This window comes from Danio aesculapii, chromosome 23 (genome assembly GCF_903798145.1).
Source record: "Danio aesculapii chromosome 23, fDanAes4.1, whole genome shotgun sequence".
Classification (NCBI taxonomy): domain Eukaryota; kingdom Metazoa; phylum Chordata; class Actinopteri; order Cypriniformes; family Danionidae; genus Danio; species Danio aesculapii.
The window spans coordinates 39,369,918-39,393,543 of NC_079457.1; the positions used below are offsets into that span (position 1 = coordinate 39,369,918).

The window sequence follows — 23,626 nt, forward strand, 5'->3', positions numbered from 1 at the left end:
CACCACACAGAATGTTATGTTTTCACACACAAGCACAAATTGCATGTATTCTATTAGTGCTGGACAAGGTTTGCAGTGCTGCAACTGCTGCGAAAAGCATAAGAAGCATTAACATATCATCACAGCTAGATTTTTGCCCATTAGATTACATAAAATTCATTCCGCATGTGCACGCATCAACCTGCTTTCTGTCATCTTATTAAAGGGGCATATATTAATGTAATGTGTTCTCATGTTAATCTCACTTTTTACCTTTATAGTCCACGAATGGCAAATAATTTAACTTATACCAAAGACTACAGAATACACAAGGCATTTGACTCGTATAGTTTTAAATGGCGAAAACTGTAATGGTCAATATGGTGAATGAAGCCCCGCCTACTAGTACATGAGCCAATCACTGATCGCTATAGATCGCTTATCAGTTCTGGAGGAGATTCACCATCAAGACCAAAGTGTGGATTACTTCAGAAGACCAGCGCGATTAGACAATCATTATTCTAAGGACGATAATCTACAACACAGCCATAAATAAGGTTGGTGTCGTGATCTCGTATCTTTCAAGTGTGCATAGTTTGGCCAAATATGTAATGTAATTGTAAGCTTGGCAAACAGTTTTGGAAAAGTTGATGTTCCCTCATGCAGACAGAATGCCTGAGCATACTGACAGAGAGGCGTTTCAAAGATGGCCACCAAGTAAATAATTACTTGCCTTAAAGGGACTTTGCTTATGCTTAGAAACATCCTTAAAAGACAATGGCACTGATGTAAGCAACAGTTTTTATTTGCAGGGTATAAGGTAGAATAATTTTCACATGGTAATACTGCTCACTACTCTTGAGTACTTTTAGAAGGGCTACATCTTAATTATATCTTGTACTTCAAGTAATATTTAGAACAGATAATTTTAATCTACAATATTTTTGGCAAGTAACTGTACTTTTAATTAAGCCAGTTATTTTCAATTTTCAGTACTTCGATTTTCTACGGCCTAGTAGAGAGCCAATGATTCAAATTTTTACTTACCCAGCCACAATTGTCACTGATCTCACAATAAAAAGCTAGTGAGTTATTGCAATAAATAAGGTAGACACAACACCAAACTTTCAGAACACCAAAATATTGTTCAGCCCTGTTATCAGTGAAAGAGTATCTCAAAACAGACATTTATTAAACCTATCAGCTCGTTCTGAGTACAGATCAACAGATCTGACAGATACAACGTGTCATCTTTTTTAGTAAAGAGAAAAAAAGTGAGGCAAAGGCAAGGGAAGATGCTGCGAACTACACAATGAGATCTTTGTTTGCAAAGGTATGCAGGCCACACACACTGGGACGTCCCATACCTGAGACTATGGAAAACACACATACTTTGACATGGTAGATCTTGTACCCGAAGCATAACACACCGTCAGAGGAAAACTAGTGTCAGTGTGTGTAATAAATCGACTGAAGCTAATCAAATAATTTTCCTACCCTCATTCCAGACCTGTGCTTTTAAGCTAGTAATCACATGATATCTGTATAAAGACAGGAAAACCGATGCCAACAAGAAACAAAACTGCTTTAGAGATCAAAAAATTTGTTAGCAATCAATAATACTAATGTAGTACTCCATTAACATTGGATAAACACAGTACTTACTCAATTACAGGAAAGCATTAGTTCACTTATGACTGGCATCATGCCCATCTCCGCGCATGGCATACAATGAGGCACTTTAGCCCCCATTGAGTCCCCTTAAACCCCCCCACAATACACTCAAACACAGAGTTCTGGATTAAACATCATCTATTTTTAACTATTGTTTCACAAAGAGCCCCAGAAAAGGGCACAGAAAATTCTCTAAGGCTTGAAGAAGGGTATTTTTAGGTATTTCAAATTGGGATTTCAATGGTCTTGAAAACAATATACTTTAAAGTGTTAGTATTGTAGGTTTGAGAGGGAGAAATAAGACACAAACAACCCTGTGCTTTTAAAAGAGTGATGAAAGTCTTCCTGACAGACTTGATTATTGTTTTGATGCAGCGTGAGCTATAATTTAGACCAGTTTCCTGATAGGACTGGATCCATTCATGATCTTCTACAACACGTATGATTACAGGCTGATGACTGAATGCCTCAGAAAAGAGCTTAAGTAATGAATCATCTAGTTTTAAGCTTAGATAAATATACTAGTGGTTATTTACCAACCAGATACAGTTGAAGTCTAAATTACTAGCCCTCCTGTGAATTATTTATTCTTCTTCAAATATTTCCCAAATTATGTTTAACAGAGCAAGGTATCTTTCACAGTATTTCTGATAATATTATTTCTTTTGGAGAAAGTCTTATTTGTTTTATTTCGGCTAGAATAAAAGCTGAATTTTTTAAAAAACATTTTAAAGTCAAAATTATTCATCACCAATTTTTTTCCATTGTCTACAGAACAAACCACTGTTATACAATGACTTGCCTAATTACCCTTAAGCCTTAAGCCTTTAACTTGCATTCAAGATGAATACTAGTATCTAGTAAAATATTATGTGTAGTCATCATGGCAAAGATTAAAAAGAAATCAGTTATTAGAAATTACTTATTAAGACTATTATGTTTAGAATGTGTTGAAAAAACTAAACAGAAATGTGGGAAAAACTATCAAATAATAAACATTTAACAGGTGGGCTAATAATTCTGACCATCACTGTATGTGCTATTAGCAGTAACACAAAGTTTCTCTTAGTCTAATGTTAAACTCTCAGTGATTTTAAACTGCTGTGCCCTGAAGGATCAGACACGTGAATGAAGTTACAATAAAAGTGGCCATTAATCTAGAAGTGGTTAGATGGTGTTTTTAGCTTCAAGTTGCGGTAAGTGTTTTTAGAGAGTTTTTGCTTTTTTCTTCATTATATTGACACTCAGCCTCCAACCACAATTTTCTGCAAATCCTGCCCTGGAAAAGATTTTTTATAGGTAAAATTTACAGAAAAAAGCAGACAGCTTTCTCATTTACAGAAGACTGTAATGACTCAGGTTTGGCTTAACAACAGTTTGTTTCTTTCAGTTCATACACTAAGTGACTTTCTGTAAAATCAGTTTGCCAGCCAGCACTGACTTGTACAGAGAGCAAACTAGAGCAACAAATCTGGGCAAAAGATGTGTTTTCCAGCAATAATATTTACTCTGCCAAGTCAATGACTGATTATAAGATGGGAAGAAAAGCGTTTGATAAATTGAATTATTGACACCAAACCTACAACTTGTTCCTGTTAACACTTGCACTGTTGTTTGAGGAATTATAAAATAATTTATACAAAAATATAGTGTCAGAAGAAATAAATATTTTATGTTTTCTGGATTTAAACAAAACAAAACAATAATAATTCTAATAATTTTACAATAATTCACACAAAAATTTATAAAAATCTGCATAGCCCTCCTGAGATGTCTGCACTTATTGAATAGACCCAATAAAAGTGTGCGAAAGAGGAGAGAGACTTGAACTTTGCTGATAGATACTCTAGTGATAAAGAGGGGTCGTTGTGTCCTGAAGCAGGTTGAGACATATTGAGTAACTAACATTCCATTCTAATTCATCTGCTTTGAGGGGTCAGAATGAGCCTCTTACCTGTGTTACAGGAAGTCTCTAAAGCTGCGTCACTAATTTGAGCTCCTGTTTAGTCTTTAAACAAACCATCTTCAAGTTTTTGGAGTATCATCAATGCTCATCCTGCACTGCTTTTGTTATTGACATGCATAATTCACCTTAATGCATATGGACTGATGTGATGTGAAAGATATGATATTAACATAACGTCTGATTTAACTTAACACTTGTGATTAAAGTTGATTAAAGTCTGCATGAACCGGAAGTTGCAGAGACTTTTATTAACAGGGGCAGGGCTTTCTTTTTGCACATCATTCCCTGACAGCAAACTCATGGTAAGAGGGGTGTGGTTAAGAAAATTGTCTCTGAATATGTTAAAAACAAAATGATTAACCAAACCAATAACAAAACAAAATAATGAATAACAAAACAAAACGACTAACAAAACAAAACGATTAACAAAACAAAACGATTAACAAAACAAAAAAAATTATTTACAAAACAAAACGATTAACAAAACAAAACAAAACAAAACATTTAACAAAATAAAAATATTTAACAAAACGATTACAAAACAAAACAAAATGATTTACAAAGCAAAATGATTAGCAAAACAAAACAAAATAATTAACAAAACAATAAAAAAAACAATTAACAAATCGAAACAAAACGATTAACAAAAAAAACTATTAACAAAACAAAACTAAAAGATTAACAAAACAAAACAATTAACAAACCTAAACAAAACAATTAACAAAAAAACAATTAACAAAACAAAATGATTAACAAAACAAAACGATTAACAAATCAAAACAAAATGATTAACAAAACAAAACAAAACAAAATGATTTACAAAGCAAAATGATTAGCAAAACAAAACAAAATAATTAACAAAACAATAAAAAAACAATTAACAAATCTAAACAAAACGATTAACAAAAAAAACTATTAACAAAACAAAACTAAAAGATTAACAAAACAAAACAATTAACAAACCTAAACAAAACAATTAACAATAAAACAATTAACAAAACAAAATGATTAACAAACAAAACAAAACGATTAACAAATCAAAACAAAATGATTAACAAAACAAAACAAAACAAAATGATTTACAAAACAAATCAAAACAAAATGATTAACAAAACAAAACAAAACAAAATGATTTACAAAACAAATCAAAACAAAATGATTAACAAAACAAAACAAAACAAAACAAAATGATTTACAAAACAAATCAAAACAAAATGATTAACAAAACAAAACAAAACAAAATGATAAACAAAACAAAACTGAACGATTAACAAAACAAAACAATTAACAAAACAAAATGATTAACAAAACAAAACTAAACGATTCACAAAACAAAACAAAACAAAATGATTTACAAAACAAATCAAAACAAAATGATTAACAAAACAAAACAAAACGATTAACAAAAAAAAGATTAACAAAACAAAATGATGAACAAAACAAAACTGAACGATTAACAAAAAAAAACAATTAACAAAACAAAATGATTAACAAAACAAAAAGATTAACAAAGCAATTAAAACAAAATGATTAACAAAACGACTGACAAAACATCTTCATCTAAAGAATAACAATGTGTCCTAGAAAAACAAACATTGCCTTCATTTTCTAGTATTGCTTGTATTAGTTTTAGGTATTGCGTTTTTACAAGCTGGTTTAAGTGGTCCTGACAAAAATACCAGCCACATAAAAGAACTGAGTACAATACAAAGCCAGTCACTGCTCTGTTTCCATTCAGACTGAGAGAGGGGGAGGGAGAACCAGAGAAAGCAAAGTAGGTTGTACAGGGCTTAGTCTGTCACATACTACAGCCATGTTGAGCTGAATGAGACCAGTACTAGACAGTGCATTACACATATACAGTTATAAAACCAAGCTAATTATATAATATATACACAGTTGTCCACATCTGAAGTGGATTAGAAAAAGTTTTTCAAAATTTTCCAAAGACAACAATGGGTGTTGCTCAGTAGTTTCAGGACAGCTTTATTGAAATGTGATGATCCACTTCAGATGTTTATTGTATGCTTCTTTTCAAAAGTCATATAAATTCTTTAAGGTCATTTGGTCTGGAGCAGAAAATAAAATGATTTCCCAGAATTCACAGTAGTGCTCGGTGATATGGCAAAAATGTAAGCTTGATAATTATTTTTCATATTGAATGATAACGATATATATTTCGAGTTGTTGATGCTTCCAGATTTAAAAGATTACCCAAACAATGACTGAAGGCACAAAAAAATAGAGGGTCCATTAAATGGCATAACATTTTCAGCTTATAAATTTTCAGTGGCTGAAAATTGGGCACATCTCTAATATCAACACACTTCTAGTTTCATGTCCAGAGCTTATCATTGTATTGACATAAATTTTATTGTGATTTGATATATCGTTTATTGACCCAGCCCTAATTCACAGTGTCATTTAAAAGATCTAATATTAAGAAAAAAGGAAAAATCTAAATTAAAAAAATAATAAAAAATCTAATTTAAAATTAAACATGATCTTTTTGGCCCACTTGTTTGGTGTGCATCAAGGTTCAAGGTGACACCAATCACACTTGTTCAAATGAGCTGCACTAACATATCAATCATGCTACAGATTTTATTAAAAAACTTTTTAATCTTTCTTCAGCAAATCAACATACTGGAAAGATTTTAGGTGACATTCTAGACTGGGGAGATGATGCTGAAACTTCAACAGGGTTACTTCTACTTCCATCACAGGGTTAAATTGCATCTTATAATGTATTAAAAAAGGACTTTACATGTAAATTTTTTACAATATTGCAGTTTTATATACATTTTAGATACAATAAAGCTTTGCATTTAAGTGTTTAATAAAATGTAACACATCTTGCCAAACCAAACCTTTTAAATGATAATGAATAAAAAATAAATTACACTCTAGAATTCTTCATTATGACTGGTCAATGGGCTCTGTGATTAAAAAAAAATAATAATTATGTAATGACTATTAATTTATTCATTGATTTACCTTCGGCCTAGTCCCTTTATTCATCAGGGGTCGCCACAGTGAAATGAACAGCCAACTTATCCAGCATATGTTTTACACTGCGGATGCCCTTACAGCTGCATATCCATACATACTCATTCACGCACATACACTACGACCAATTTAGCTTATTCAATTCACCTATAGCGCATGTCTTTGGACTGTGGGGGAAACCGGAGAACCCGGAGAAAAACCCAAGCCAGAACGGGGAGAACATGCAAATTCCACACATAAACAGCAACTGGTCCAGTCGGGACTCAAACCAGCAACCTTCTTGCTGTGAGGTGACAGTGCTAACCACTGAGCCACCATGTCACCTGACTATATACAGTAACACTATAAAAACACTATAACAAACCTGTTGTTTACTGTTGGCTACTGATTTCTGTACTAATTTCAGCTCTTTCTTTTCACTTTGTTGACGTTTTCTGCTCACATAAATAAAAAAATACCAAAATTAATAAACTATTAAATTACTATTAAAATTAATATTTACATAAATTTACATATTTGTGACTCTGGACTACAAAATTACAACTATATTTTTGGCAATAGTCAAAAATACATTGTATGGGTCAAAATTATCTATTTTTTTATGCCAAATATTATTAGAATATTAACTTAAGCTCATGTTTCATGAAGATATGGTGTACACTCTCTACTGTAAATATACTAAAACTTAATCAAGCTCTTAATTTTGTGCCTTTAAAGGTAATTTTCGTTCATATTTAGACTTTTTTTAACCCTCCAATTCCAGATTTTCAATTGATTTTATCTCAGCCAAATATTGTCCTATGTGAATAAACCCTACATCAACGCAAAGCTCATTTATTCACATTTCAGATGATTTCATCTGACACTTATCACTTATTTGTGGTCCAGGGTCACTTTGATATAATATTATAGAAGCTTACAGATGTTTCCCCAAGTTCTATACATGTTTTTTCATAATTTGGGTGTGTAAAATGGATTTAATAAATATCAAATACAGCTGAGGGAAAATATTCATTGATAGCTGAAAGAACTATAATATGTAATAAACAAACATCAAATAGAGAATAAAATGAGTATTTGTGTGCAGATTTTAAAACATTAATTAAATAAAACATTGAACCAAGCATTACATAACAAGTCTCTGCTGTTTGTTTAAACTACTTATTTAAAATGAGCTGTTGAACAATTCTGGAGTTTTTTTGTGACAACTAAATCTGATATACAAGATAACTTAATTCCTTTATGTTGGCCCAACACAGACTGATTGTGTGTGTAATCCATCATTTTTTTACAGTGTAGACTGATCACTTTTTGAGAAACTAATCTCCATTCTGTCTGAAGCGACTGACAGTGAATGGACGTCAATGAGAAACTTTTGTTGATGGTAAGCTACTTCTCTTCCTCCCACTCCTATTTGTGCAGCATGAAGCAATACGAAGTACCGCTCACTGCTTATGTAGAAGCCACTGGGATTCCTGGAGGACTTCAGGAGGAGATTAAGTGTAGGAGAGTCTGAGTAATGTTTATTTGCCATTGCAGTCTATAGAAAGTAAATGCCCCCAGGCTTCTCTGCTGTAATAACATTCATCAATACACAAGACCAAGACAAGAAGTGTTCAGAGAAATAAAAAAATGACCTCCAGATACTGTAAACTCAAGTATGAATGGATGAGATTCAACTTAGGGTCCACCCTTGAAATTCTACACTCATGTGCAATCCACAAAAGCGCCTGCTGAAGCCGAGGATCAGATGACTCTACTGTATGCTGAATAATCTGAACATGATATGTACATGTGGGTGTGATTGGAGTAAAACAAATGTAAGGAATGTGCCGGTAACTTACCTGTCCCAGGTCCAGGGTGACGTTGACCTGGTTGTGTTTGGCACTGCGGGAGAGAGGAGGGCTTTGCCACCAGCGTTCGGTGCCATCGATGGCGTTGCTGATGGGATGTGCTCTGTTTGTGTCTTGCGAAGAGCAGATGTCACAGTACTGACCCTGATGACACAGAAAGACACAGTTTTAAGATTTATTACTTTTTAAGAACCGATTAAGTAGTTTCATGTGTGAAACAGATTAGGTGGTTATCATGTGTAACATAATTTTTTTTCAGGATTTACTAAAGAGTGTAAAGTTAGGAAGACCTTGCTGCATTAGTATAATTTGTTTTATAAAAAGAATGTTACATTAACCCTTATGTGCTGTTGGGGATGTTTTCATGATTTTGAGCCATAATTTGGTCAAAACTTTCTTGGCGTTTCAGCAAATGTAATGAGTTTTGGTGACAAATCTTATTTTGAAACATATTTTGAGAACATTATTTGCAATTTTTCAAAAACTCAACAATAAACTCTTGTCTAACCTCCTACCCTTTTGTTATTTTTGTGGCTGTTTTTGCCTCATTGATTTCCATAATAATGATATTTTTTGATTAACATGACACCATGTTAACATGCGTTCTTGATTGTTGGTGGTTTCCCTGTTGTGAAGAGGTCAAATTTTGAAGTGGAGTTAGCGAGGCCAGCAGGGGGCGCTAAACTTGCGATCTGTGTGGGTCCTAACGCCCCACTATATTGATGGGGACTCTATACTGCTCAGTGGGCGCCGTCATTTGGATGAGATGTTAAACCAAGTTCCTGATTCTCTGTGGTTGTTAAAATCCCAGGATGTCCTTCAATCACAAAAGAGTAGGGGTTTAACCCCGGCATCCTGGCCAAATTTGCCCTCTGGCCTTTGTCCATCATGGCCTCCTAACCATCCCTATATCATAATTGGCTTTATCTCTCATCTCCTCTCCACCAATCAGCTGGTGTGCGTGTGGAGTCTGGCGCAATATGGCTGCCATCACATTATCTGGTCGTGGATGAGGAGATTCCCCCCAATGTTGTTTCCATCCGATTTAAGTCAATAGCTGACTTAAATCGAGTCAAGTGCAGTATCAAGTGCAGTGGGTTAAAAGTTGAGACAACGAGAAAAAAGCTGTGCAGTAAGGTGCCTTACAAATTTATGCTGAGACAACTTACTGGCAATGTGCAATAATTTAACACCCCAAAATATATGTGTACCCATTTTATCTCATGTGCTATTAATCTGTTATCTAAAAAGCTGAATTTTCATGACATATGATGAACTGAATTCTAACAAATTGTCCAGACTTAACAGTAATCGATAAAACCTTATTGGCTACATTTTTGATTCTGTCAGTGACCACTTTTGCTACCGATATACAGGCTAAACTTTAATAAAAACATTTTAAGTGTTACTAGCTAGCTAACTTTATAGCACTTTTTGAGCTGTTTGACCACACTCACAAAAATAAAGGCAAAATGTATCACCGGGGTGGTACTTTTTCAGAAGGTACAGTTTTGTACCATACAGGTAGACTTTTGTACCTTTAAGGTTTACTTTTATACTTGTAAGGTACTGTGAGGTACACATTTGTACTTTTTAGATATTAATATGTACCTTTATAGGCCTGTTAGCAAAAATGAAAATTTTAAAAACGTACGACCCCAGTGACAGGTTTTGTACCTTTATTAAGCTTCAGACTTCACAAGACATAAACTTTTCTGTCAACTGCTGGTCATTTTGTAAGCCAAAATCTCGAAATGTTCATTATCCTGGTATGTTTGCCCTGGTTAACTGGCTGGTAAGTGTTAAATAAAAGAGTAAATCACACTGAAATATAGTCCTGCCATAACAATAGGCAAAACACATTTTAAAAAAAGTTACATTTTGACATATGGAAAGTAAAACAATAAACACTATTCCATTACTTAAGCAAAGATCCCTGATATTCAATGCCTGGAACAAAAATTCCATGATAATCCAGAAATGCAATGAGCCATGAGATCCCTGTTCATCAGCTTTACTTGTTTACTCTATGTTTAGATATTATAAAAATGAGCTGCTGAATTTGCATACTGACATAAATATTTTTGCAGAAATGTCCACACATATCAGCGCTTTTCATGAGATTATGCTCTTACACTAATTTAGCTGGTTTAATAAATCAGACCCTTTAAATGCAGAACACTTTAATAAGTCACATGATCAGGCTTGGGTAAAAACTTATCTTTAAAACATCCAAGCTGACCTGTATACTTTCTCCTTTAATCCCGGCCTTGAGACGCCTTGACTACTAGATAAAACTCTGCTAACGGAAGTCTTACGCGGGGATCTACTTTTCTTTTCAGACTAAGTGAAATGTTCCAATAGAAAAGAACCACTCTAAGGTCAAAAGATCACTGTAAACAGTTGTGAGATGTATTTCAGCACAGAATTAATTTGAATCAGATGTCATAATGTCGTCCAAGCGTGCTGTGATTTGTGTTTTTTTATGATTTGTGATTTTATATCAATCACAGGAGCACTTGTTTATCAAAGGATGATGACATGATGATGAAAAGAGTTATAATTGGGCATGTGTCCAAGCAAGCTGTGTAGTCAGGCACACATTAAGCATATTTGCAAGTTGATTCAAGTGCAAAGTCACCAGCCAAGTTAAAAAATTGAGATGTGCAAACTGAAATTCAACACCAAATGTTTTGGGCATGTTTGCGCCATAACCTCAGCATAATTCATTTAATAAAACTTCTCAAATTCCAAATGTGATTCTTTCTTGGAGATATTCTGTTTTGTTTTACTTTTGTCCACTTATTTCTGATTATACAGACTGAAGTACAAGAAAACCCATTTTTTCACGATAAGCTGGTCGGTTTATATAAAGTAGGCTATGTCTGAAAAAGCTGCACAGTAAACAAAGTAAAACTCGATTATGCTGAATAAAGCATTAATCCTTTGAAATTGTGATCAGCAAAAATAAAAACAGACCCCTGTTGTTAGTGAACACTGAGGATTTGTAGGGGTTTACAGTGCAGGAATTTTACTGAAAACATTGGAAAAACAAGTAATTCTCTCCATTCCTTATCAACCCATACACTTTTTTAATTTGTAAAGTTTCAAGCTATTTGCACTTGGCTAGGAAATGGACTAATGTCCTAAATAAACTAACAAAGCAGACTCCAGAATATGATGTTGAGACCACCCTTATATGAAGGTTTCCCCAGCTGATAAGATTTCTATTGACTGGCAATTCATCTAGTCCTTCAAAATAACATTCAATTCACTTACCATGGCTATCCGTTTCTGCCAAAATACCAAATACAAATAACATTATCAATAATAGTTTATTATTATAATGTTATCATAAATATTTTAATGTGGATTCAGTGCATCAAAAACAATTTTGCAGTAAATGAATTGTTTTTTAATAATTCAACCACAGTTTTAGTGCAGTACATTGATTAAATGTATATTTTATATGGCTGAATCAACCTGAGAACATAAAAATTACATTAAAATATTAAATAACAGCTGTTTAACAGGTTTTTTCCATATAGTTTATTGCAGGACGCTTATTATGCAACTTATTTGATGAGTATAAATAATGATGAGCTGATGTCCTGTCTTGAAAACACAACTTCAGGACGTGTCTGTGAAAATCAATGAGCTAGCAACATTTTCATCAATTATTCTTTGAAGTGTGGTGCAAATCTGTGTGTGGGTGTGTGTGTCTCCCTCAAGGTCTTCTACGAAATGCCACACATTCCTCAGGGAAAATCCCAGTAGCAGTGCAACACGGGGGTTGCGTTTTTCTCTTTACAATGTTAAACATTTCACACACTCGCCAACAAGTTGAGTCGTGCCTCCTGAGCCCCAATGTTAATGAAGTCTTAGTAGGGGTCTCCTATGAGGCATTATAGTGCTTTATAGGGAACTTTGGCATTTTCATCTCGAGCAGGTGCTCTTTGGAAGAGATCCACATTTTGCACAGTTCCTCAAGCATAAAGCAATTGCAAAATAAAAGCAAATATTAATAATAATAAAATTAAATCTAACCATATTTTTAGTCTTTACCATGAAAACAAATCTAATATGGTAAATAAAATTATTATAAAAGTATTTTGATGCGCCATGGGAGCTCCTTTATAGAAAGCAAAATGTATGCTATAATGGTGCCAGCAGTTTTATACTGCGGACAAACGATACAAAGTGCATTTAACAAAGTCAAACATTATCCAACATTCAATGAACTAAAGTTGAAATAAGCATTTAACTAGCACCTGTCAATAATTATAAAGCGCAGTATTTTCCTCTTCTTTACCTGAATAGTCTGACTCGGGTCCCCTGACACAGGCCCCCCGACCAGTTTGCAGTACAGGTCCTGGATCGGCTGCTCGTTCTCGTCCACTCCACAGGTTGCTGTGGCTGTGATTTTCGTCCCCTCAGCTAGATTAAAGTACGGTGGGTGCAAGCTGAATCCGTTCACGCCGTTGATGGGCAACTCTTGAGCCGTTAAAGTTCCGGTAAGCAGCAGAAGCGGCAGAAACACGAGCACCGGTGCGCGCGACGCTCGTCCTGACGGTCGCCTCGCCATCTTCACCTGTGCCGCACACTCAACACTCTTAAAAACGCTCAAAATGTCCACTCAGAGTTCACTGGACTGTAATTTACGGACATCTGGAAAAATTAAATATAAGGAAAGTTGTTCCAGTTTCTTTTCAGTGTGCAGTACACAATAATAAGCAGAAATGCGGCTCGGTGGGCACCTTCTCTTTCGCTCTCTGCCTCTGCTGAGCTCAGTTCAGAGAGGGCAGTGCACTGACTGACTAAGTGTGTGTGTGTGTGTGTGTGTGTGTGCGTGTGTGTGTGTGTTTTTTTTTTGTTAAGTGAGGGCAGTGCAGTGGCTTGTGCAGTCCTGTCTCTCATACTCAGTACTAACGAATAGCGAGCTAGGTGATATGTCATGAATAGGGACCCTCATTTCATCGCCTTTACACTGCATCGGTTTGTCGTTAAAATACCCGAGGTGAAAATTATTTGATTTACCCACCTTTTGTGGCTTATTGTCTTCAGTTATTCTGTAGGACAAAGACTTTGGCTTTAGTAATGTCTTTCCCACAGAAAAGATACAATGTTAAAGTGCTACTCAATGACTTAGTCTAACAAAATGTGCACTACTTTATGTGGGGAAATTACCTTATACTTTTTCTGCCTTAAGACATTTGTCATGAGAGAAAATATAGTTTATTTACCAACCTAAATTCACAGCAAGCACAACTACTTAAAATTACTTTTGACTAGGTTTTTTAAAATCAACACAAAATTTTCCAGTTTGTAAGTAACTGTAATATGCAGGCCACTGTAATGCCCTCGGGCCAAGATGTCAGTGACTTTGTTATTTGTAGAACAAAAGATTTTTAGATAACAAGATATTTTTAGATTGGGGATTTGTAACATGCAAATCGACCAGTGTTGGAGAAAGTTACGTTTTAAAGTAATGCAATACACTATCAAGTTACTCCCAAAAAAGGAGGATTACACTATCGAGTTACATTATCGATTACATTACACAATCGAGTTACTCCCCCCAAAAAAACTAGTTGCGATACTTAGTTAATTTATATAGAAAGCAATGCAATACTTTAATTTTTTATTACTTTTTCATACCTGCCTGAGGCTTGATCTCTTTCAGAACTTGCAGGGTTTTTTGTTTCTTTCTTTTTTTTAATTAGAGGAGCTCTGCAATCAACGACACACTTACAAAAAAAAAAAAATTATAATGTTACCTTCTGAGCACTTCCCACTACCTGCTATAGACCAATTCAATGTGGTGATGTCATTGGCCCATGAACATTTCCTGCTTGTTGTCAAAAAAAAAATCATAACTGTAACACGAGGCAATTCAGTCATATCTTATGTTAAAACAGCTGCCGAAACATTATTTATCAATGTGTGGATCTTTTTGGATTCTCTGAAGCAATTGAAATTTAAAAACATTTAAAACAGGAAATAGGTTAGGACCATTGTTATTGTTTACATTCATCAAAATAGTCTATACATGCTGTATATACAGATTAATGAAAGTTGAAAGCAATGTGTTTGATAAATTGCTACTTTTGTAATTTTGTCTTATTAGTTCAGTAAAATCACTGTCCATTGAGACAATCTCCTTTTCTCCCATGTGTTCCAAATATTGACAATACGCTCATCACAGAAATGTAAGGCTCTATCTTGGTTTCTGTCTCTTTCCGTGGGGAGCTCATTTTCGCATTGAGTGTGATTCCATGTAATAACACTAATTTGAATTCAGCAAATAATTTTTTAAAACCGAATTAATTAATCTAAAAACTTGAGTTACATTTTTAAAAAGTAACTCAACTATTATTGCTTAATATTTTAAAGTAATGAAATACTTTTTTATTAGAAAAATAAAACTCGTTTACTCGTTTATTAGAAAAGTAATATTATTACGTAACTCGCCTTGCCTGTAATGCATTACCCCAACACTGATGTCAACAGTTATAATTTCACACTAAAAATGCTCAGCTGTTTCATCCCAAATTTGGATAAAAGACAAACTAACTTTGGGTTAAAATTCAACCCAACAGTTGGTTTTGTCCATATTTTAACCACATTTGGACTGAAACTTCCTAGCAATTTTGGAGTGTTGAGTTAAAAACATTTAATTAATAAACAAATAAAAACACTGTCAAGCAAAGTTATTGCCAATGGTTCCTGACAATAGTGTATTAGTGAGATCTTATGAAGCAAAATAATTGGTCTGTGCACGAAAGTTTACTACATATGTGGAACTTATATATATATATATATATATATATATATATATATATATATATATAATTTTTCTATATAATTTATATATATATAGGCGAAGCAGTGGCGCAGCAGAGAGTGCTATATATATATATATATATATATATATATATATATATATATATATATATATATATATATATATATATATATATATATATATATATATATATATATATATATATATATATATATATATATATATATATATATATATATATATATATATATATATATATATATATATATATAGGTGACTCAGTAGCGCAGTAGGTAGTGCTGTCACTTCACAGCAAGAAGGTCGCTGGTTTGCTGGTTCGAGCCTCGGCTCCGTTGGCGTTTCTGTGTGGAGTTTACATGTTCTCGCTGCATTCGTGTGGGTTATCTCTGGGTGCTCCGGTTTCCCCACAGTCCAAAGACATGCGGTACAGGTGAATTGGGTAGACTAAATTGTCCGTAGTGTATGTGTGAATGAGTGTGTGGATGTTTCCCAGAGATGGGTTGTGGATGGAAGGGCATCTGCTGCGTAAAAACGTGCTGGATAGAAGAGTTCATTCTGCTGTATATATATTTACACACACACACATATACATATATATATACTGTTAAAGTCCTATATAGGTATATACAGTATTAGCCCCCCTGTTTATTTTTTTCCCCAATTTCTTTTTAAGGAAAATATTTTTTTCAACACATTTCTGAACATAATAGTTTTAACAAATCATTTCTATATTGTATAACAATGGTTTGTTCTGTAGACTATTGACAAAAAATATAGCTTAAAGAGGCTAATAATTTGACCTTAAAATGGTATTTAAAAAATTAAAAACTGCTTTTATTCTTGTTAGGGAAGCAGACGGACAAGTTAGGTGAGTATATTATGAAAGATGTTTATTACAGCAGCGGAGCAAATAAGGATAACAAAGGGGATGTGACTGTAGTATGGATGAGCTGATGTTCCTTCTTCGGAGCAGGATGGATGACAGACACTGAGGGAGACCGAATGCACACACCAGAGGGCTTGCGGGGAAGACAGACTGAAGACACACTCAATACAGACAGGACACCGGGAACACTGGACAGACTGGAATGAGACAGAGATCAAGTAAGTTCAAGCAATTGGATAAATGTGATAGTGACTACCAGGAGGTACTCGCTATGAGTCCGCTTCGTGGGAACGAGACCGGACACTGACTGAAGTGAGGTGTGTGCTTATATAGTGAATGGAAGTGATTGGGTGCAGCTGTGCGTGGTTAATACTCAGGTGACGGTGATCGTTGCGTGATGCTGGTGGAAGAGCCTGGCCAATCCGTGACATTACCCCCCTCCCCAGGGCCCGCTCCTGAGGGCCTAGACCGCCGACGCCGTGGTGTTCTACCTCGTCCACGAGGTGCTGGGAACTCGGGGTGATTGGAGTGGAACTCCTCCATAAGTGCGGGATCTAATATGTCGGATCTGGGGACCCAAGACCTCTCTTCTGGACCATATCCCTCCCAGTCTACGAGGTATTCCAGATGACCACCACGACGTCGGGACCGTAGAATGTCCTTGACTTTGTATATAGACCCTTCTTCTGACATCAGTGGGAGAGGGGGTTCCTCTTCATGGCCAGGCTCTGTGGAGGGAATCAGAGGGTCGTGAAAGGGTTTAAGGAGTGATACGTGGAATGTGGGGTGGATTCTATATTGTGGTGGTAGCTGTAACTTATAGGTGACTGGGTTGACCTGTTCCAGGATGGTGAAGGGACCAACAAATCTGGGACTAAGTTTTCGGGAGGGCAGTCGCAAGCGGATGTCTCTGGTGGAGAGCCAAACTTTCTGCCCCGGAGCATAGGCAGGTCCAGGAATCCTCTTCTTGTCTGACACCTCCTTGGCTCGGCGAACTGCCCTCTGGAGATGGTGATGAGCATCGTCCCAGACCCTCTCGCTCTCCCGGAACCAGTAATCCACTGCGGGGACGTCAGAAGGTTCGCCATCCCAGGGAAAGAGTGGAGGTTGGAAGCCCAGAATACACTGGAATGGCGTAAGTCCGGTGGTAGGTTGCCGCAGGGAATTCTGGGCATATTCCGCCCAGCCCAGAAACTGGCTCCAGGAGTTCTGATGACCGTGACAGAAGGTCCTGAGGAACCGCCCCACTTCTTGGATTTTCCTCTCAGTCTGGCCGTTGGTCTGTGGGTGATAGCCAGACGAGAGGCTGACGGTCACACCTAGGAGTCTAAAAAAGGCTTTCCATAGTCTGGAGATGAATTGGGGTCCTCGGTCCGAGACTATGTCTTCAGGTAGCCCAAAACATCGAAAGACATGGTTAAATAGGTTCTCAGCGGTTTCTAGGGCTGTGGGTAGACCCTTCAGAGGAATCAGACGACAGAATTTGGAAAATCGATCTACAATGACTAATATGCAAGTATTACCTTCAGACGATGGGAGGTCTGTCATGAAGTCAACTCCTAGGTGTGACCAGGGGCGGTTTGGGATGGGCAAGGGATGGAGTTTTCCTGCAGGTAGATGACGAGGACTCTTTGACATGGCACATTCCCTACAGCCTTGGATGTATCTCCTCACATCCCTCGCCATGTTCGGCCACCAGAAGCGTTGGGATAGCAGCGAGAGGGTGTTGTTGGCCCCGGGATGCCCTGTGCCCAGAGAGGTATGACTGGAGTGAATAAGATCTACCCGTTGATTTTCAGGGATGAATCGTCGATTGGGGGGACAGCCCGGCGGATTTCTGGATTCTGGGGTGGCGACAACTGTTGGAGCGGACCAGGTGATGGGACAGACAGTGATGTGATCTGGGAGGATGTTGGCCGGGGTCTCACTTATTTCCTGTTGGTCATGGATTCTGGAGAGTGCATCCGCCCGGATGTTTTTGGATCCTGGTCGATATGATATGGAGAACTGAAATCTGGAGAAGAATAAGGACCATCGGGCTTGACGAGGACAGAGTCTTTTTGCCTCTTTAAGGTACTGCAAGTTTTTGTGATCGGTGATCACCTGGAATGGGTGTTTAGCTCCTTCCAACCAGTGTCGCCACTCCTCCAGGGCAAGCTTAATGGCTAGAAGTTCACGGTTTCCGATGTCATAGTTCCTTTCCGCCGGGCTGAGCTTTCGGGAGAAGTAGGCGCATGGATGGAGTAGTGAGGGATTACCATGGAGCTGTGACAAGATGGCTCCTACTCCGGTGGTCGATGCATCCACCTCGACCACGAAAGGTAAGTCGGGATTGGGGTGAGTCAGGAGTGGAGCCTGCGTGAAGGACTTCTTGAGTCTTTGGAAGGCTGCGGCAGCTTCGGGTGACCAGGATAGCGTTTTGGGTTGATTTTTTACGAGGTTGGTGAGCGGAGCGGTGATAAGACTGTAGTTGAGGATAAAACGTCGATAAAAATTGGCAAACCCTAGGAATCGTTGGAGTTCTTTAATTGTTTTAGGTTCAGGCCAGGAGATGACGGAAGTGACCTTCCCCTCGTCCATGCGAACCCCTTTTCGGTCGATGATGTATCCGAGGAACTGAACAGATGGTAAGTGAAATGAACACTTCTCAGCCTTGAGGTACAATTTATGGTTCCGTAGGGTTTGTAGGACCTCCGCAACGTGGTGGCGATGTTCGGCCTCACTCCGGGAGTAAATCAGGATATCATCAATATATACAATGACGGAGACATGGAGGAACTCCCGGAGGACTTCATGGATGAAATTCTGGAATACGGAGGGGGCATTGACCAGACCATAGGGCATGACCAGGTATTCGTAGTGCCCAGTAGGGGTCACAAACGCCGTCTTCCATTCGTCCCCCTCGCGTATTCGTACCAGGTTGTATGCGCTGCGGAGGTCCAACTTGGTGAATATCCGGGCAGATCGGAGTTGTTCCAGGGCCGCAGGGACGAGAGGAAGTGGGTACCTGAACTTAATGGTGCCTTGGTTCAGAACTCGGTAATCTATACATGGCCGCAGCCCTCCATCCTTCTTGGCCACGAAGAAGAAGCTTGAAGCAGCGGGTGACGTGGACTAGCGAATATACCCCTGACTCAGAGCCTCCTGAATGTACTCCTCCATGGCCTTAGTTTCTGGAAGGGACAACGGGTAGATCCTACCTCTGGGCATAGGAGCATCAGGAAGCAGGTCAATGGCGCAGTCCCATGGCCGATGTGGAGGTAGCTGGGAAGCTCTCTTGGGGCAAAATACGTCCTCGTATGAGGAGTAGATCTTCGGGATCTGGATGGATTGTTTCTCAACTGGACTTTCGACAGACGTGACGTAGACATTTATGGGTCTCTGGATCTGCAAGGGTAGGTCAGGAAAACAGCTGGAGACGCATTCTTTACCCCATCTTTTGATTTCTCCGGTGCCCCAAGAGAGGATGGGATCATGCTTCACCAGCCACGGGCGCCCTAAGATGATGTCCATTGATGCTCCCTCCAGAACCAGAAATTGAATTTCTTCCTTATGAAGTAACCCTACTCTGAGGGTGACGGGTTCACATTTACGATGGATACGTGCCTGGGAATGGATATCGGTGGTTATAGGTTGAATCTGGTAGACGTGCGTCGAGGCTTCGGTGTGGAGCTGGAGGCGGCGACAGAGGGCGTGCGAGATGAAATTTCCGGCTGACCCGGAGTCGATGAGGGCCGTGACTGAAATAGAGACAGAATGGGCAGTTAACTGAACATTGGTGGTGAGAGGGTGCATTTTTTCAACGGGAGAACTGAACACACTCACCAATGAACGTACTGGACGAATGGGACAGTCCAGCCTGACATGTCCTTCGGCACCACAGTACATACACAGACCCCGGGTCAGCCTCCTCTGTCGCTCAGTAATCGTAAGTCTACCAGAATCGACAATCATAGGTTCTGGTTCTGGAGGGACGACTGGCTCTGGCGGACGAAGGAGTGCTTGTGAGATTGATGGGAGATCATGCTGGTAGACCTTCAGACGATCAGAACATCGAAGTGATTGTTGGATGAATTTTTCCAACCCCATAGTATCGTCGAGGACTGCCAGCTGTAACCTCAGGTTGGGCTCCAATCCGAGCCGGTAAGTTGTTAGGAGAGATCGCTCATTCCATCCACTAGCAGCAGCCAGAGTCCGAAACCGGAGCGCATAGTCCTGGGTGGACATGGCTCCCTGCTTAAGATGATATAGTTGTTCTCCGGCTGCTACTTCTCCATCTGTACGACCAAAGACCTCCTTGAAATATGTGGTAAAGTTATGAATGGAATTGGTTACCGGCCCAGCTTGCTGCCAGATGGTCTCAGCCCACCGGAGAGCCGACCCAGAGAGAAGGGAGATGATGAAGGCAATTTTGGACCGATCTGTGGGGTATAAATCTGGTTGCATTGTGAATATCAGAGAACATTGTAATAGAAAGCCATTGCACTCCTCCGCCCCGCCAGAGTAGGGCGCTGGTCGAGCCATGGGACTGGATGAGTGGGTGGACGGTGAAGAAGTGCTCGGTGCTGGTGGTGCTTCGGGAAGTGGAGTAGCTGGCATTAAAACTCTCTTCAGGGAGTCCACCAACTCCTGAATGGGATCGGGAGTGCTCATGCTGTATTGTTGTATGGTCCAGTCTTCTGTTAGGGAAGCAGACGGACAAGTTAGGTGAGTATATTATGAAAGATGTTTATTACAGCAGCGGAGCAAATAAGGATAACAAAGGGGATGTGACTGTAGTATGGATGAGCTGATGTTCCTTCTTCGGAGCAGGATGGATGACAGACACTGAGGGAGACCGAATGCACACACCAGAGGGCTTGCGGGGAAGACAGACTGAAGACACACTCAATACAGACAGGACAGCGGGAACACTGGACAGACTGGAACGAGACAGAGATCAAGTAAGTTCATGCAATTGGATAAATGTGATAGTGACTACCAGGAGGTACTCGCTATGAGTCCGCTTCGTGGGAACGAGACCGGACACTGACTGAAGTGAGGTGTGTGCTTATATAGTGAATGGAAGTGATTGGGTGCAGCTGTGCGTGGTTAATACTCAGGTTACGGTGATCGTTGCGTGATGCTGGTGGAAGAGCCTGGCCAATCCGTGACAATTCTAGCCGAAATAAAACAAATAAGACATACTCCAAAAGAAAAAATATTATCAGACATACTGTGAAAAATTCCTTGCTCTGTTCAAAAAGAAAAAAATTCAAAGCAGGGGCTAATAATTCTGACTTCAACTGTATATATATAATTTATTTATAAACTTGTAAACACGCAGTGAGTTTATATGTGGCCTCTCTATAAACATTTATATACTTATGGTATTAGCGTCATATTCGAAGGTGTTCCGATGGTTAGCATAAAAAGTCTAAAAAGAGGCTGACTATCCCCTCTGAAAAGCTCTAGTAGCCACCTAGACCAGTGTTTCCCAACCCTTTTCCTGGAGGCACACCAACAGTACATATTTTGGATGTCTCCCTTACCTGACTAATTACCTTAAGGTTTTGGAGTCTCTTTTTATGTTCTAATTAGGTGATTCAGGTGTGTTTGATTAGGGAGACATTGAAAATGTGTACTGTTGGTGTGCCTTCAGGAACAGGGTTGGGAAACACTGACCTAGACATACAATAGCCGCATTTCCACTCCCAGTGTGAGCCAGGGCTTTTATTAGACCAGGCTGGGCCAATCGCCCAGGAGGTTGAGTAGTGAGGTCGAAAACATGTCGTGTTTCCACTGTCGGGCTAATAGCTCGCAGTGCGTCACCCAAACCCCTCCCCAGAACGGCCTCCGAATCAAACGTCACACAACCCGCCCACTTCAGCGGGAATCACGATATTGTACAGCATTACATTATATGTATAAACGCACAGGCCTATGTATTTCTATTCATCATATTTGTTTACTCACTGACCGACTGTTGACATCGTGCATCGAGTGGTCTTGCCACTAACGGAGGGATGACCCAGCACACCATCCATAATATAAAACCACAGAAATTCTCCGGTAATAACTCGGTATGAAATGTATTTTATAACAACCTCGTTTTGATAGACGTTATCAAACATTCAGCCCAAATGCTCCGGAGAGACCTAAAACATATTATTTTTTCCCTAGACTATATGACACTTAATAGGTGATTCACCTTTATTTAAAAGAATAATTTAAGGATGCTGCATATTATTCGGTAATCTTAAGTAAAGGAAAGTGTTAAGTGTTTCAGCACATAAGAGCAAGTAATAAAATATAGCCTATATTTCATTGCGCTCAACATCTATTCACCAATAAAGCTCTACATTTAAAATTTCATTTTTACATTTTACCACGTAAAAAACAAACAAACACTTGTTTAAGGACAAAGAACACAGTTTGTATTTGCAGTTTTCCCCAATGTATTTGTGAAGCGGCGCTGCGCAGGACTGGATGACAGAAGAAAAGGTTTCTGCTTTCACTCACCCAAAAAATGCTCTGTTTGTACAATTTAATTAATATCATCGTATCCAAATACTTTATAAATAATATTTTAAACCTTCCCTGTTCTTTATTGTTTTTAGAAAATATCTAAAATCTTTTTTTCAGATAGGCCTTTGTAAAATGAAAGTTATATATGGCTTAAACGGTTTAATTTAGGTATTGTATAAACCTACATTGTTATAGCTAGCTTTTGTTTGTTTTATATCGGTTTATTTATTTAATGTGATTTTATTATATCCGATATTTGTAATTCTTTAAATTATTTCAATATAGCTTAGGCTATTTTACAAGATATGACCCTATTGTTTTGAGCCTACCAAAGTGGACACGAAATTCGTAAAGTTTTATGTCCTTCTGTTGTATTTATATTTTGTATTATCTCCAAAATAAAGAAAGAAAGAAAGAAGCCGTTCGCTGCATCGACAGAGCTGTGAAGCGTGCGTTTTTTTTGCCCGGTCTCTCTTACACATGCATCTAAACGCGCATGTTTCATGCACAAACACACCTTTTAAACTTGACAAAAACTCTCGACAACCTTTACTGGCTGCTGTGTCTTTAATATGGTGTAAAGATTATTATACGTAATTGAAACATCATCAAGGAGGACACAGCGAAGAAATGTCACTTGTAAATTAAAACTTTATTTTATGCAACAGCCTTACATTTAGAAGGGAAACATAAGGGTGATCATAAGCAAAAAGACCCCTAGCCTATAATATACACATGGTATATAAAGTCATTGTCCAAAGCACTCTTGAACAAGCAGCTTTTTTAAGGATTTGAGTTTTGTTAAGAAACTGACTGCTAAACAGTTTGCGGCATAAACACTCATAATTCTTAATAAGAAGCCCTTCTGGGACCTGAACATTAGGCACTGCTGGGATATGAACCCAGGATCTCCTGTTTAGACGCTT

General features: G+C 38.0%; 1 protein-coding gene across 1 annotated transcript in view; it reads right to left on the reverse strand.

Moving 5' to 3' along the window:
* lama5 (laminin, alpha 5) overlaps positions 1-13,296 on the reverse strand; it is a 176,182-nt gene extending 162,886 nt beyond the window's left edge. Inside the window, 2 exon segments of the mRNA XM_056448715.1 lie at positions 8,473-8,625; positions 12,794-13,296. Of these exon segments, the coding sequence (XP_056304690.1) occupies positions 8,473-8,625; positions 12,794-13,066 (426 nt within the window). The 5' untranslated portion in view covers positions 13,067-13,296.
* Positions 13,297-23,626: the final 10,330 nt, after the last annotated feature.